The following is a 17,961-nucleotide window of genomic DNA, read 5'->3' as shown; positions in this document are numbered from 1 at the left end:
GGAGTTGGATTATTGTTTGAGGGGGGAGTTGGATTATTGTTTGGTGGGAGTTGGATTATTGTTTCAGGGGGAGTTGGATTATTGTTTCGGGGAGTTGGATTCTGTTTAGGGGGGGGGTTGGATTATTGTTTCGGGGGAGTAGGATTATTGTTTCGGGTGGGAGTTGGATTATTGTTCGGGGGCGGGAGTTGGATTATTGTTTGGGGTGGAGTTGGATTATTGTTTGGGTGGAGTTGGATTATTGTTTCGGGGGAGTTGGATTATTGTTTGGGGGGGAGTTGGATTGTTGTGGGGGGGGGGGGGGAGTTGGATTATGTTTCCAGGGGGGGAGGGGGAAGAGTTGGATTATTGTTTCGGGTGGAGTTGGATATTGTTTCGGGGGGAGTTGGATTATTGTTTTTGGGGGGGGGAGAGTTGGATTATTGTTTGAGGGGGGAGTTGGATTATTGTTTCGGGGGGGGGGAGTGGATTATGTTTGGGGGGAGTTGGATTATTGTTTCGGGGGGAGTTGGATTATTGATTGGGGGGGGGAGTTGGATTATTGTTTCGAGGATGTGAGACTTGTGAGGGAGGGAGGAAATGAACAAAAGGATGGCAATGACGCCTGGTGGATAGTCAGGCTAAGTCAGGAGTATCATGGCGAGGGGGTGGGTGATCACAGGGGCCTCAGGCAAAAGGAATGTGAGAGCAGCCTATTGGGACCAGTAATGCTAAGATTACCTTATATGGCTAGGTTGAGGAATGTAAGGGAACCTATGGAAACACTACAATTACCATGTTATCTTATTTGGTTGGTGTGGTAACCTATTTTTTATACCAATGTATATGAGACAAATGTATATGAGCGAGTTCTGTGCCTCGCTCACTGGGGACTCGACAAGACTCTGGCAAAGTGAGTCAGCTTGCAAGACGCGCAAATAAAATAAAGTGTGTTACCTACAATCCGACTTGGTATATTACTGAGACCAAACTAAGGGCAAAAGAACTCATTCTTATTAGCACTATGTTTATATTTGTATCTGTATTTTACTATTATTATTATAAAATTATAAATGCCTGAATAAAATGGTTTTTTAAAATGAAAATGCAAGGGGAGAGGTAATGCGTGGGACCTCCAGGCAGTTGAGAAGAAATAAGCAGATAGTGCAGGAATCTCAGTGCAGGATTCTCAGTGTATCTCACTCCAACCAGTATTCAGTTCTGAAGATTGATGAAACAGATGGTTCACTGGGAAGAGCAGCCAGAACCAAGTTCATGGCACACTGCTAGCTCAGCTGTTCAAGGGTCCACGAAGAATATTAAATCAATAGTGATAGGAGATTTCATAGTTACAGGAACAGACAAGCCACAAAAATGAATCCAGGATAACATTAGTCCCAGGTGCTAGGATCAATGATGACACAGAACGGCTGTCATGAACCCTGATGGGGGAGGGTTAATAGCCAGTAGTCATGGTCTACATAGTACCAATCATATAGCAGCGAGAGGCTGTGGTCCTGCAGTCAGAGTTTAGAGAGCTAGGTAGGAATTTAGCAAGCAGGATTATTACCTGTACCATGAGCAAATTAGTATAGAAATAGGAGGATAGAACAGATTAATGCATGGCTAGAGGGATGGTGCAGGCTCAAGTGCTGAGATTCTTGGGACATTAAGGCCAATTCTGGGGGAGATGGGACATGTACAGGTCTGACGGGTTTCACTCAAACAGAGCCAGGACCAAACCAAAGTTCTTTTCTGGTGCTGTTGGAGAGGGTTAAATTAAGTGATGTGGGAAATAGGAAATAACTCTAAAGAGGAATGCCAAGGTGTACAGAATAACCTATTTCTGATTCAAGCAAGATGCTGGGATAAGGCTGGTGAGCACTGGTCATATCTGCTATCACGGTCCAGGCCTGGTTTATCCTGTGAGCACTGGTCCTGTCAGCTATCTCTGTCCAGGCCTGGTTTATCCTGTGAGCACTGGTCCTGTCAGCTATCTCTGACAGGCTGGTTTATCCTGTGAGCACTGGTCCTGTCAGCTATATCTGTCAGGCCTGGCGTGAGCACTGGTCCTGTCAGCTATCTCTGTCCAGACCTGGTTTATCCTGTGAGCACTGGTCCTGTCAGCTATCTCTGTCCAGGCCTGGTTTGTCCTGTGCACTGGTCCTGTCAGCTATCTCTGTCAAGGCCTGGTTTATCCTGTGAGCACTGGTCCTGTCAGCTACCTCGTCCAGGCCTGGTTTGTCCTGTGAGCACTGGTCCTGTCAGCTATCTCTGTCCAGGCCTGGTTTATCCTGTGAGCACTGGTCCTGTCAGCTATATCTGTCCAGGCCTGGTTTGTCCTGTGAGCACTGGTCCTGTCAGCTATCTCTATCAAGGCTGGTTTATCCTGTGAGCACTGGTCTGTCAGTACCTCTGTCCAGGCTGTTTATCCTGTGAGCACTGGTCCTGTCAGCTACCTCTGTCCAGGCCTGGTTTATCCTGTGAGCACTGGTCCTGTCAGCTACCTCTGTCCAGGCCTGGTTTGTCCTGTGAGCACTGGTCCTGTCAGCTATCTCTGTCCAGGCCTGGTTTATCCTGTGAGCACTGGTCCTGTCAGCTATCTCTGTCCAGGCTTGTCTTATCCTGTGAGCACTGGTCCTGTCAGCTACCACGGTCCAGGCCTGGCTTGTCCTGACCTTGAGGATTCTGTCACACACTTTTGAAGAAGATACTCCCTCTGGTCTTAATTCCCACCACTTGTACCTTTAATGGAGGCCTCAGAAAAACAGGGTGGTGAATCATCAGCCTTGCCAAAAAGTGGTTCAGAGTGTTCAATGAAAAATGGGAGCAGGAATTGAGTTTTCTCTCTAATAGGTTAATCACTGATTCAAAAAGGTCTACGCCAGTTGTGCCGCCGAAGTTACGTGACGTGTGCCACGGCGTCAAGCCGACGCTGCCAGAATTCACATGCAGGATCTGCCGAGAAGGCTCATGAAATGGCCTCATGCCAAAGACTCTGTGGTATGCCCCTCCGAGTCCCTGGCTAGGGCTAAACTGGCAGTGTCTGCGCTGGGTTTCCTTACGGGTGCTACGGCTTTTCCTCCCACAAGTCCCGAAAGACGTGCTGTTAGGTAATTTGGACATTCTGAATTCTCCCTCTGTTTACCTGAACAGGCGCCAGAGTGTAGGGACGAGGGCTTTTCACCAGTAACATCATTGCAGGTAATGTAAGCCTACTTGTGGCAATAATAAAGATTATTATTATAAGCAATCTATTCACTTTTTCAGTAAAATGTTAATAATATCCAGTGGGCCCATTTTGTTACAATGTTTATTTATTTCAGCAGCTCCCTGGAATGAAAAATATGCTTTCCCAAGTCTGCTTTAACTAGCTCTTCAAACCATATCTTCAATCTCATTATCTATCAGCTGTAGGAACTTTCCCTTACAAGTGCTAATATTCTCATATTGAAATCATCTAACCAATCATTTCCCATTTTTAATTTTTACTTTTTAAAATTTAAATCAGTATGTGATTCATTTTCAGCACATTTTTTTATTTTGATGAAGCATTTGAGGAGACTTGTACAATTATGATGTGTACTTGAAGACTGCTTATCCCCTCATCCAGCATTGTTTTTCAGTGGGTATGTTACTTTTGTTTCATCATTGTTGTCAATCATTTGCTTTTCTTTTATACATAAACTAAAGTTTTCATATGGCATTGTTCATACTAAGTGGAAGGATATGCTTTTTCATACTATGAAACAATACAGCGCAAAGAATTTTTGATGGTGGAATAATTACAATCATCTTTATTGAAGTGTTATGAAGTCTAAACACCTCTTTTGGGTTTCAATTTATGTGATCATCTCTTCATTTTCAGTGAATTGTAAACTTGAGGCCTTGACTATTATTCATATGTTTTGCTGAAAAAGAGCCATGCTATCAAACCTTTTTGTCTTACACTCATCAGAATAGATTTGCAAGGATATCAAATCTCAACAGGAACAACAAATTATACTGCATGAGAAGAGTGTGCTGATTGGTTGGAAAGTGGACTTTGATTGGTACGTACATGGTGTTGCCATGGAGAATGCACCAGGGATCAGTTAACTACCAGGTTTTTGGTTAAATTCAAAACAGGCAAGTTGACTCAGATTGGTCAAGCCATGGGAAATGAACCAGGGAATGGCTGTCGGCCAAGCTTTTGTTTAGTTGAAGAAGCCGCAATGTGTGGTATGTGCTTTCTGTTTGCAAAGGACAGGGCTCTGTGTCTGAACATATGTAACTTCTAGCATGCGTAAGTGAGTCACTGCAAAGTCTTAAAGTGGTTGTTCGTGTAATTCTTCGCACAGTCAGGATTGTTTAGTAAGTGTTGTCTAATCATGGAATCATAGCTAATGTTGGAACTATGTTCTGAGTTTTGCATACATACCTGGCATTATGCCAGCACTGACGACATTCATGTACCACGTTACTGATTTGTGTGGTAGGCAGAACGTGTTTTTGTCTTGACGACGCCATCCTATTAGTGGAGAATACCACTCTCATTGCTACCGCATAGCAGCAGCTTGAAATGGCTAGCTTCACCCGTTGCTCAGCTTTTGAGACGCCTTACCCTTCCAGGGTAATGTGAGATAGAGTGGGCACTTTTCAGGACTAGAAATTGCAGCCTTAAGCCCATTCATGAGTTTGTGAATGAATTTCCGTGCTGATCTAATGCCAGGTACGAAGGCTGTACATTCCAAGACTGGTGGATCGTATCAAACAGCAAGTCCCTTCGGCTGTTGGCACCAGGCAAAGTAATGCAAAACATTAAGATATGTTTGAATTCTATGGCTAGAACTCTCTGGCTGTTCATGCTGGTGGGATCTTCTGGTCCCATTGACGGCACACTCCCGGCGCGGGTTTCCTGGCGGCGAGGTGAGCATTCAACAGGAAACCTTGTTGGCAAAAGCGGGCTGCCTCCATCTCTGTGAAACATGCGGTGGGTTGTGTGAAAACTCCCGCCCCCGCCGTATGTTTTTCCTTTTTTAAATAGTATAGAAAGCAGTGGACTTCATCAGGGAGAAGCATCATGTTGTATGTCAGCAGGATTGTCAAGTACTGGATCGGAGTGCGTATTAGAGTTTGGAGGAAGGTCTCTGGTCTTGGAGTAGTGGAAGGCTTATAGTGATGGATGGGAAGAACACAGGAGAATTAGGGCATTAGCTTTTTGGGAAATAGGTCATTAGTTTGTTGGAGTACTTGAAGACAGTTCTGGATATTTGGAGCAATGGAATAGTGTGTTGGAGGTTTTCAAATGGGCTGCTGGAATGTGGTATTACTGAGGATTGGAATGAACCAATTGGACTGCCAGGACATTGAGCACGATAGCATTATTCTTTGTGGGAGGTAGACTTCAGTAAATCTGCAGTACTGCTTTAAAGAGCTCAATACCAGCTTTCTGACCACCGTTAACAATGGAGGAATTATTGGCAGTGAATAGAAAACAGGATGGAGTGAGGTTAACAACAGTAGCTAAGGCAGTAGGAAAAGATAGGTAGTGGGGAACATAAGGCCAGAGGTGGGAGGGACCAGACATGTTTGGGAGTGTTGAGGGGAAAGCTATGGATGGAAAGGCAAGTCAAATATGGGCAGAATATTGCAGATCCTGGAATCTGAAACAAGAACAGAGGATGATGGAAAAACTCAGCAGGTCTGTTGGCATCTATCAGAAGAGAAACCGAGTTAATGTTTCGTGTCCATAGACTCTTCGTCAGAACAGAAAGGAGGGAAAATGTAGAAACTGCAACAAAAACTTTAAGAACAAAAGACATTTGGGCTGGTATGAAAGGTATAAGGAGATATTTAATACTGTGGCAACACATGTATGGAATATGTTTTAAAAAGAGGGTTTAAGATGGAGAAGAAAGGTCAAAATCTAAAGTTGCCAGACTCAATGTAAAGTCCCGAGGGTTGAAACGTGCCAAACCGGAAGGAGAGATGCTGCTCCTCCAGCTTGCTCCAGGATTCACTGGAGCACTGCAGCAATTGGAGGGAGTGAATATTTAAAATGGTATATAGGGTGTTGATTAAGCAGGTTACTTTACCCTGGATGGGTTTGAGCTTTTGAAGTTTTATTGGAGCTGCACTCATCCAGTAACTGGAGAATATTCCATCAGACTCCTAACGTGTGCCTTGTAGATGATGGACAGACTTTGGCAGTCAGGAGGTGAGTTGCTGCTCTGCAGAATTCCCAGCATTTGAGCTGCTCTTGTAGCCACGGTATTCATATGGCCGGTCCACTTCAGTTTGTGTTCAATGATAATCCCCAGGATATTGATAGCTCATAGGCTACAGGGACATTTTTGTGCTGTCGGCTTGTCCCCAGAATGAAAGGTTGGTCTACCGCGATAAGATGAGTAAATTAGGCAAATGTTCCCTGGCTTTTCAAAATCGGAGGTGATCTCATTGAAACATGCAAGATCCAGACGTGGCTTGACAGGGTGGATGCATAAAGGTTGTTTCCACTAGTCGGAGAATCTAATTCATGGGGGCACAGTTTCAGGATAACGGGTTGATCACTTAGGACTGAGATGAGAAATTTATTCACTCAATTGTCGTGAATCTTCGGAATTCTCTACCCCAAAGGGTTATGGATGGTTCATCATTGACTATTTTTAAGGCTGGGATCGCCAGACATTTGGTGTCGGGAATTAAGGGATATGTGGAGCAGGCGGGAAAGTTGAGTTGCAACCCTAAATCAGCCATTTGGTCTTCCCTGCTCCTATCTTTTATGTTCTCCTGTTTGGCCCCCAGCCTCCAGCAGCACTGATGAGAAATTCTGTTGTAGTCAGGAGGAGCCTCTGAAACAAATTCACTCGCTTTTTAATCGGAGCAGGCAGGCACCCAGATGGTCTATAAATATGTGTTTTGCCAAAGAAATACAATTTTTGAGAAGTTTCTCTGGTAGAAGGCGAGTTGTTTGGCTCGGGCTTTCTGCTCATCTTAGAGGAGGGAAGGAAAACTTTTGTCTTTAAAACCAACTTTTAGGAAACCATGTTGCCTCCAAGGACTTTCCTCTTCATTGGGTTGGCTTTTATCTTTGTTGGAATGAAAGCTGCTCTGACGTTGGGTTAATGATACGGGAGATGAAGGCTTTGACCTGAGTGATGCTTTCAAAGAAGATCTTCCTGCTAAAACTCCACCCCCAGTTGTGGATCCTGGTTTTCCTGATGTCGATTTGGATTTTGCCGATTCCAAAGACCCTGTGCAACCAAAGAAACCGAATAGCAATCCTGATGAATTTTATTTGAATGATGCCGTTGCTGGTATTGACAAATATACACCAACAATGCTTCCAATGCTTCCTCAGCAGCCACCTAAGGATGATGCAGATCGTCCGTTTGGGGATGATGATCTTGTAGATGCTGCCAGCGGTGCTTTCAACCCTGGCAGGGCCAATGATAAAGACATTGCCCAGGCAAGTGATCAAGATGGTGGCAAAGGTACCCTCGCTGGTATCATCTCCAGTGTGCTGCTGGCTTTGGAAGGTGAGGTGTCTAGTTACACAATTTACCAAAAGGAGAAACCGTGTTTCTCTTTGTCAGGGAACTCGGCTGAACAGAGCAGCAAGCAGGAGAAAGTTCATGGCCAGCAAGAGGATCCCCAGCCTTCTAATACTCTTCTAAAAGCACAGCCTGCTGGGAGTAACTAGCAAACAGCGGAGGGAAAATAAACTGGAAGCAAACACTTGTCAGACCAGAAACCATCATCCTCAAGATTTGTTTTTTGTGCACTCTTTGGGCAGGATTCTCCGACCCCCCCCTGTCAGCGGTGCTTTCAACACCGCCGGGTCGGAGAATCGCCGGGGGGTGGTGTGAATCCTGCCCCTGCCGGCTGCCGAATTCTCCGGCGCTGGGGTTTTGGCGGGGACGGGAATCGGCCGTGCCGGTCGGGGGCCATTGGCAGCGGCCCCCCCTGGCGATTCTCCAGCCCGCGATGGGCCGAGTGGCCGCCTGTTTTCGGCCGGACCCGCCGGCGTAAATCACACCATGTCCTTACTGGCGAGACCTGGCTCCACGGGTGGCCTGCAGGGTCCTCCGCGGAGGGGGGCAGGGGATTTGGCCCCGGGGGGTGCCCCCACGGTGGCTTGGCCCGTGATCGGGGCCCACCGATCTGCAGGCGGGCCTGTGCTGTGGGGGCATTCTTTCCCTCCACACCAGCCGCTGTCAACCTCCGCCATGGCCGGTGCGGAAAAGAACCCCCCTGCGCTTGCGCTGGTATGATGCCAGCACATGATGGCGCTCCCGCGCATGCGGCAACTCACGCCGGCAGGCGGAGGCCCTTCAGCGCCGGCTGGCGCACCGCCAAACACTCCGGCGCCGGCCTGGCATCCTCCGCACCTTCGGGGCGACCTGCCGCCGGAGTGGTTCACACCACTCCGGCGCGGAGTGGCCATCGCCGCCAGTTCGCGGAGAATCCCGCCCTTTATCTTTAGTGTTCCGATTTGTTTTTGATTTTTAATTGTTTTTCTAATGTGGATTTATCTTCACCTTTGCTTTTAAAGGCAAAACGCAACGCAAACTTGTTTTTCAGGGGAAGAAGTTACAAAAGTGTCAGAAGTTGCCTTTTTTGCAGAACCAAATTGAAATTGAGAGAGTGACGCAGGCACCATCTCCTTGTTACACCTGAAATTTAGCTTTTAAATTTTGAATGTCACGCTCCTTTTTTAAAAAAACAATGCATCACTCTGCTGAAAATCAACATTAGATTGTGGAGAAACTAATGACTTGATTTTTTAAAAAGGCATATGGAGAAAGCCAAAAGCGAAGGAAGTGGTGGATTTTTAAAATTTTGGAACTTGGAATAGTTTTAGGTATGGATTAGTTTTATGACTTCGCACAAAGAAAACCTAGTGTTTATACCGAGTTATCATTGCTGATAATGACATTCAGAAAGTTTGTATAGTTTTTTTGTAAGACGTTCAGTGCTGCACATTTTATGCTGTGGTAATTGAATAGAAACTTTAGGGGAATTTATTTTTTAAAAGAAAGAATTATTTTGTTCTCCTCCTGCACCTCCCAATAGATTTTCCCTATTGATTTGGAGACAGTGGTTGCTGATTGGAGGGGGTGGGGCGGGAGGAGGTGCTTTGTGTAGTGGTATCTCCATTAAATTAATTGGTAGTAGGGAGGAGTATGTAATGCATATCTGTACAGTTCAGTTCAATCCGTTTATTTCCTTTTTTTATAAATGTTTTTTATTGGGTTTTTGAACAAAGTATATTTACCGTTATGTACACAGAATAAAATTTATATACATAGATGAGAAGAAAACTAAAGAAAAGAAAAAAAAAACTGGTATGATATTGTGCACTAGCTCAACAACTGCAACTCTGTACAGTTAGCAATATTATTTTTAACACATAAGTAGGCACCTGTTTGTGGGGGGTGGAAACTGGGGAGGTACATATACATTTGGGTGCCGGAGAAACAATTACATTGGTTATGCCCAATACAGAGAGGGCAATACGGGAATGGATCTGGTGTTGGTGTTGTTACTTGCTTCTCCCAGACGGTTTTTGCTGCCGTTGTCATCTCGTGTTCACCTCCGCTTCGGCCGTTCGTCCCGTCTTTCGCCCAGATTTTCCTTGCTCACTGTTCCTGTGTTTGCCAAGTTTGTTATCGTTTCCCGTGCTCTCTTTCCAGCTATCGTTCCCTTGCCTCCCCCCCCCCCCCACTCTCTGGTTCCCCTCTATTGTTCCCTGTCTCCTCCCTCTTCCCTTCCCCCACTCCTTCTCCTGTGGTTCGCCTTTATTTTCTCTTGGTTTAGCTCTTTCCCCGCCCCCGGTCTATCCCTCCCTCTCATGCCTTGGCTACTTTCCCCTGATTCTTGGCTACCTGTCTATTCTCCTACTTATTCATTGGCCACAGGCAGGTCACAGAACAGTTGGGTGAATAGCTCCCACGTTCTGTGGAAGCCGTTGTCTGACCCTCGGATGGCGAATTTGATTTTCTCCATTTGGAGAGATTCTGAGAGGTCGGACAGCCAGTCTGCAACTTTGGGTGGTGCTGCTGACCGCCAGCCGAACAGGATTCTACGGCGGGCGATCAGGGAGGCAAATGCAAGGGTGTCCGCCCTCCTCCCAAGAATAGATCTGGCTGGTCTAATACCCAGAAGAGTGCCACTTTTGGGCATGGCTCCACCCTCATCCCCACCACTTTGTACATTGCCTCAAAGAAGGCTGTCCAGTACCCTGCAAGTCTGGGGCAAGACCAGAACATGTGGGCGTGGTTGGCCGGGCCTCCTTGGCACCGTTCACATCTATCCTCCACCTCCAGGAAGAACCTACTCATTCGGGTTTTTGTTAAGTGGGCTTATGTACCACTTTTAGTTGCGTCAGGTTGAGCCTTGCGCACGTGGAGGTGGGGTTGACCCAATGCAGTGCTTCACTCCAGAGTCCCCACCCTATTTTAATCCCCAGGTCTTCTTCCCAATTCTTTCTTGTTGCGTCCAGTACAGTGTTGGACTTTTCTACCAGTCGGACATACATGTCGCTACAGTTCCCTTTATCTAGGATGCTTGCGTCCAGTAACTCTTCCAGTAATGTCTGTCGTGGCGGTTGTGGGTACCTCCTTGACTCCTTTCGTAGGAAGTTTTTGAGTTGCAGGTACCTTAGCTCGTTCCCCCTGGCTATCTGGAATTTCTCTGTCAGTTTGTCCAGTGTTGCGATCCTGCTGTCCGTATATAGGTCCCTAACTGTCTGTGTCCTTCCGTCCCGTCCCCACTTTTTGAAGGTGGCTTCAGTCAGCGCTGGTGCGAACCTATGGTTGTTGCAGGTGGGAGCTTTGTCTGACATTTTGGTCAGGCCAAATTGCTGCCGTAGTTGGTTCCAGGACTGGAGGGTGGCTATCACCACCGGGCTGCTGGAGTGTTTTTTGTGTGGGGATGGGAGTGCCACGTGGCGAGGGCCTGGAGGGAGGTCCCCTTGTAGGAGGCCTCTTCCGCGCGTACCCACTCAGCTTCTGGCTCCTCCATCCATCCCCTTATTCGCTCGGCTGTCGCTGCCCAGTGATAGAATTGTATGTTTGGGAGAGCTAGCCTCTCTCTCTTCTCTTCCCCCCCCCCCACCCCCCAGATTTTGTTTATTGCAGGACTTTCTTTGGGATTCTAGCGTCCCGTCCCCCCCCCCCCCCCCCCCCCCCCCCCACCCCCACCCCTCCCCATACAAACGCCATGATTAGTTTGTCTAGTGCTTTGAAAAAGGCCTTGGGGATGTAGATCGGGATAGAGCTAAGTAGGAAGAGGTACCTGGGCAGTACGTTCATAATCTGTTTCTTTCCTACTCTACAACCTCCATTCCCAACCTGCAGAATTCAAACCTCTCATACAGTAATTCAGAAAATGTTTTATACTGTAGTTGCACCATCATTTTGCACAAGAGTTGATATAATTGTATGAAGCACTCCCAAGTAACAGTGTATAACTTTAGTTTAAAATAAAGGGGACAAAATACAAAAAACAAAAACATTCTTTGTAAGCTGCACATGATTTCTCAAATTGGTGCAAAGTATGAAGTTGAAGAATTTCCTATTGCAAGTCAACTTAACTAAATTGTTTCTTCTATGGCCTCCTGGCCGCAGAAATCCTCATTGATAAACTACATAGAATATACCGATCATTGGGCTCACCAGTCTGAGCTGGTTTTTAATACTCCACACAACCTCCCATTCCATTTCATTCATCTCAGTCTTTCAGCATATCTTTCTATTCCCATTACTCATGTGCACCTCTAGTTTCAGTTTGTAACAGATGAGTCAGATTCAGTTAGGCCCAGGGCAGATCTGTCACAAAGTGACAGGTAGTCAGTCACTCAATAAGAACAAACAAATAAAGTAAAACTGTAACCGTATGACCTTTAAGAAAATGGTAGGTGGGCCATTAACACATTTCACAAAGCTTCTCACTATTCATATTGGATTGGTATCCAATCAGTTACTAGCAGGTGGCTTAGCAAAACCATGCCATTAATTTTTATAGAACTTTTTAACATAATAAATCGTCCCAAGGTATTTCATAAAATGGCAGCAAACAAAATTTATTAAGACTCATGAGGAGATATTGGGACTGACCAAAAACTTGGTCAATGAGGTGGTTTTAAGGAGTGCCTTCTAGGATGAGAGAGAGACTAGACAGCAGGGAGGTTCAAACTGGGAATTTCTTGGCAGCATTAGTCAGTTTATTTTCAGGAGGGAAGTTGCTCCATGTTTGAACCACATGATTACATCAATTTTCAACTCCAGTCATCATTGGGAGTACCTGTACAATTCTTGCATACATTTGTCATCTTCTTTGGGTCATGGATGGGAGAAGAGAATCAACAGATCTTTCGGTAGTGTGGGCTCAGGTTGATATGCCAGCTAGTGTCCTAATCTCTCTAACTGAGGTAAGTTGCATCTGTCTTTATGGGAAAGAGTGTGCAGTCCACATTTAGTAAAGTAAACTCAATCTGTGTGAATTCACATTTTGCATTTTTTTTTCTTGCTAATTTTAACACCTTTAGTGGAATGGCAACTTGCTTTGCGTATGGACAGACAGGAGCTGGAAAAACTCATACTATGATTGGAACTAATCAAAATCCAGGACTATATGCACTTGCTGCTGAGGACATCTTCATGCAGCTCAACACACCTGAGCAAGAGGGAGCGCTTTTCATTTGGATAAGCTTTTATGAGATATATTGTGGCCAACTATATGACTTGCTCAATGAGCGAAAAAGGTATGAATATGCAAATACATTTTTAGGGGAAAATGGAAATATTTACACAGTGCTTAGTAAGGATACAATAATGATAAAACTGCTATTTTAGGAAAAATGGCATTTGGTATTTCTGATGTTATGTAATACAAAATTGTGTTTTAGAATGCCCCCTCATAAACATCAAAAGTGGCACATTTTTAAGAATTCTTTCATGGAATGAGAGCAAGGCCAGCATTTATTGCACATCCCTAATTGCCCATGAGAAGTTGGTATTGAGCTGCCTTCTTGAACCATTGCAGCCTATCTGGTATCAATGCATCTACAGTGTTCGGAAGGGGGTTCCAGGTCTTTGACCCAGTGACAGTGAAGGAACGGTGATCTAATTCAGGATGGTGAGTGGTTTGGGTGGGAACTTGCAGGCGGTGCTGTTCCCATATGCCTGTTGCCCTTGTTTTACTTGGTGATGGAAGTTGTGGGTTTGGTAGGTGCTGTCATAGGAGGCTTGGTGAATTGTTGCAGTGCACTTTGTATGTGGTAAACATATAACGCCACTGTGTGGTGGAGGGAGTGAATATTTAAGGTGGTGGATGGAGTGCCAATTAAGTGGGCTGCTTTCTTCGGGATGGTGATGGGCTTTTGAGTTTTGTTGGAGTTGAACCCGTCAAACCAAATGGACAATATTCCACCACAGTCCTGACTTCTACTTTGTAGATGGTGGACAGGCTTTCCCAACCTCTGACCTGCTCTTATATGGCAATTCAAAATTGGCTAATATTTTTCAAAATGGACATTGAAAGGTGCCCACACTTATCGTAGACAATTGTGATGCTTTGTAGACAAATGCAATTGTACACTCATCCCTTTGCATGGATCAGAAAAATAAATATAGATGAGGAAAACTGCTGAACCACCTAGTTCACCCTTTCCTCCAAAATGACCCCTCCTTTTATCAAACTGTCTAAGAACTTATTGAATGGCAGAAGATAATCTTTGCCATCCAGTTGGAATATTCTTTCAATTACTAATTGCTCTTTGTGTGAAGAAGTTCTCCTTGAACGTCTCCATGTCATCCCCAAACTGGTTGGCCTGTTTAGGTTTGGTATCAGTTTTGGCAATAAGGAAACTTTCTACATGCTTAAACTTGGCATGTTTGCTCATTGTTGCTATTTTAGAAACTATATATTGGAAACGGGAGAGGAAATATAAGAAAGGTCTCATGGTTTTGAGACAGTTAGCCAAACCCAAAGTAGGTTAAAGGTCAAATGGATCAAGGGTTAATGAAGGATGTACTAATGTCATCACCCAAAATTGTTGAAAGAAATCAGAGAAGATATGAGGCTTAGACCACCAGTTCCCAATATTTATTAAATATGCAAATGATGTAATAGGATTGGCAAGTAGCTGATAGAAGTGAGAGAAGGATAAATCAAACAGCTAAAGACACAGTTAATGTAACGTGGGGGAACTCTTAGAATCTCTTAAAAATAATTAGAAATACATGTGGCGGGATTTTCTGGCCCTTGCCCAGTGGGATCTTCCAGTCCCCCAAAGGCAATTCCTCGGCGGTGGGACGGGTGAGCCATGCAAAAGTCATAGGCTTTGTTGGGATCAGAAGATCCCTCCGGCAGCCAATGGCAAGCCGCCTCAGCCACCGGAAAACATGGTGAGGGGCTCAATCAATAATAGGATTTATTATAGACAAGTGATGCTTGACTAACTTGCTAGTTTTTGAAGAAGTGACTTGATAGATAAAGGATTGCAATTTAGCCACATCAAGTCTTTCAACAAGTGAGGATATACGATAGATGTGATTTACATTAAATTTTGGAAGGTTTTTATTTAGATGCCACTTAAGAAACACATTACAACGGTAATGTGGAGTCAGAAATCGGGTGAATCCAGCAGAATGGATTTAAAGTTTATACAAAACAGAAGATATGTTTTTCAGACTGACAAAACGTGGGAAATTACCTATCCTGTAATTACTATTGTTTTCAATATACTTAATTATTTGGATAGAAATTGGAGGAATTTTGTTGAAATTTTGGATAAAAGCAAATTGGAAATATGGCCAATAATGTGGAAGACTATACCAAAGTACAGGAAGATATAAACAGGCTTACAAAGTGGGTGGATAAATGGCCAGTGAGATTCAGTGTTAGAAGAAGAACACATTTTTTTTCTTTGGAGAGTTTTTTTTAGGAGAAATCCTTTTTATACAATAGTTGTAATAGACAGCTGATCTGATATCACCAATCTTGCTCAATCGTCCAAAGTCAAAATTAATCCCTTTTGAGGTCAGAGACCAATACATCTTTTAAGAAAAGAATGCTAAATATTTGAGGCAGAGAAATATGATCGCTCTGGGCAGAGAGCAGAGCAGTGAAGTAAATTTTGATTGTTCCAGCAAAGACACAGTGAAAATATGATTGGCTGATTAGTCTCCTTCTGTGCTCTAAACTTTGTTTGGTATCATTCATTTTAAAAACTTTAACGTTACAAGTAAAACTGCTTATTTAAAAACAATTTTGCAGTTTGATTTTGAGGGGGGACTCTTGTACTTACCCATTTCATTGTACTTCACACTTCTGATCCCAATTTGTGTACTAATTTGTGCAGCAGAATATCTTCAACAATCAGTAATACGATGCGATAGAAGGTTTCCTCTTTACACTCTGTGCAGCAGAATTACAAATGTATCTAAACAACTTAGTACTTTTTTGTAGTAGTACCTGTTGAATATTGTTTATTTGCATTTAATTTTGAAGTAAGTGAACCGTGTTCCTTAGTTGTGTATTTATGACTTCTCATATTCTCATTGCTAGGCTATTTGCCAGGGAAGATTGTAACCATACAGTGCAAATTGTGGGATTGCGTGAAATTCAAGTGGATGGAGTACAGTCTTTGTTAGAGGTAATTAAAAATAAGCAACAGTTTTTAAAAATCTAATGGTCCAACATTAACTTTACAATGTTTGTCCCGAAACTGCCCTGTGTTACACAGTGAGGCAGGCCAGCCAATTGTATTCCCTTGGATGAAGTGGAACAAAAATACAGACTTGCATTTTATTTGGAACCTTTTGCAATTTCAAGATGTCCCAGTGGGATTTGCAGTTGAGAAATACTTTTGTAGGGTGGACTTCCGTCATAGGGTGGACTTCCGTCATCGGGAGCTAAGACCCATGGCAGGGATGGGGAGTGTTTCCTGCTGCGAAGGCCAGTGGAAAACCATGCCAAATCTTCTGTCCCTGACCTCATTAATTATGCATTTGGGGATTTAGTAATGTATTCCTGGGCGGAGTGGGATTGATTGTGCATGTCCCACTGCCATATCTGGGTACCATGTTTAAAAAGGTGTCCTAACATCGCTGACCCGCTGGAAGAACGAAGATGGATCTCCAGGAACACGCTGAGGCTGGAAGATGGACCTCTTCGATCACACTGAAACTGGAAGATCCATCTGATAGTTCCCACCCGACCCACTGCTCCAGCAAGTGCAAATTTCAGTTAGGACTTCCTTAATGAAGTTCGGGTGCCTGAAACATTGTCTCTCCATGAAATGCAGGTACAAAAATTGTTCTCTTAAGAGCCTGAATGGATGTGTTCTCCTTTTGACAGCCCTCCTCCTCTCCCTCTTCCAGAAGTTTGTCCTGTTCTGTATGACCTCTGTTCTCCAGAATGCCTACGAGTGCAACCTGGGAGCACTTGGTTTATCCAGAATCCTGAGTCAGCAAATACTCCTTGAGCATGCGCTACACTATTCCCTGCAGATTGTTTGCAATTTTAATTTATAATAGAAAGCACTAAACACTTATAGAATTGAAGCAACAGGCAGATTAAATAAACCAACATCTAACTTAAAAGTAGTTGATCATCCTTTAAGTAGCGCTGGTAGAGAGTCTTTTTTGCTGTTGAGCACATGTTCAGCTGTGCAAGGTAAAGAGAGGACGTTAGCTGGAATGTTGGATGCCAAAATGGTACTGCTGGTGTCAAATTGACTGCACATTGGCTGACACCATGATCTATCTATTCTACATACTTCTGTTGACTGCACACGTACTCATAACTTCACTAATATGCTGTCTGGCATCACTTGCCCCATAAGGATGCATCACAAATTTTTTTTAGCAAGTCTACAATTACTCATAGCACCCCAAATAAATGATTATAATTTCATACTCTAAAGCTCTAACCATTTTAAACAAAAATCTAATCAGTAAATTAAATACTTTCACTGACAATAATAATTATGAAAAGCATTAATAAGCTAAATACTCATCTGTAACTTATTCCTGCAAGTGATTTAATTTGAATCTAAACAACATGTATAAGGTAAATTCTTTGATTTTTTTTTAGCTTGTTTTGGATCTCCTTTCAGGTGATTTCTATGGGTGGTAAAGCACGAAGTACAGGTGCTTCTGGGATAAACACAGACTCCTCGCGTTCACATGCTATCATTCAAATCCAGCTTAAAAACCTAGATGATGCAATTGTTGGAAGGTAAAATGTTGTTATGTGCATTTCACCTAATTAAAAAATATGAAGTTGTAAAATACTAGTTTGTAGCAAATACATGAATTTTGTACTTTAATATCCGACAAATAATTTATTTCCTTGATTCACAATATTGGAAATGTGAATATTAGCATTATTTTTGTCTATTTATTCCGATATGGGATTTGCTGACAAGGCTGGTATTTATTGTCCATTCTCAATTGCCCTTGAAAAGATAGTATGTTACAAATGAGTGATTTACAAGACCATTTCAAAAGTCAGTTAAGAGTCAGCAATATTGCTGTGGGTCTGGTTGCATATAGATCAGCCTCCTTAATGGTGGTGTAATGGCATTGTCAGTGGACTAGTAATCTAGAGGTCCAGGGTAATGTTCTGGGGACCTGGATTCGAATCCTACCATGGCAAATGGTAAAATTTGAAGTAAAAGTCCAATGATGAGCATCGCCAATTGTCATCTGGTTCACTAATGTCCTTTAGGAAAGGAAGTCTGGGTCCTTACCTGGTCTGCCCTACATCTGACTCCAGACCCACAGCTGCGTGGTTGATTCTTAAATGCCCTCTCAGATGGTCGAGCAAGCCACTCAGCTCAAGTCACTAAACTTAAGTCAATAAACAATAAATGCTGGTCAAGCATGCGATGCCCACATACAATGAATGATAAAAAAGTGCATTAGTGAATCAGATTGTGTTTTATGGTAATCCAATAATTTCATTATCATTATCCATCTAGTTAATTAA

At 43.7% G+C, this 17,961-nt stretch overlaps 1 protein-coding gene across 1 annotated transcript in view; it reads left to right on the top strand.

The window, feature by feature from the left end:
- The window catches only part of LOC119962720 (kinesin-like protein KIF24), a 118,304-nt gene that overhangs the window by 50,272 nt on the left and 50,071 nt on the right, over nt 1-17,961 (top strand). Inside the window, 4 exon segments of the mRNA XM_038790698.1 lie at nt 3,509-3,605; nt 12,511-12,727; nt 15,535-15,622; nt 17,087-17,208. Of these exon segments, the coding sequence (XP_038646626.1) occupies nt 3,509-3,605; nt 12,511-12,727; nt 15,535-15,622; nt 17,087-17,208 (524 nt within the window).

This window comes from Scyliorhinus canicula, chromosome 3 (genome assembly GCF_902713615.1).
Source record: "Scyliorhinus canicula chromosome 3, sScyCan1.1, whole genome shotgun sequence".
NCBI lineage: Eukaryota > Metazoa > Chordata > Chondrichthyes > Carcharhiniformes > Scyliorhinidae > Scyliorhinus > Scyliorhinus canicula.
The sequence above is the reverse complement of the archived record's forward strand: the minus strand, read 5'-3'. Positions and strand labels throughout refer to the sequence as shown.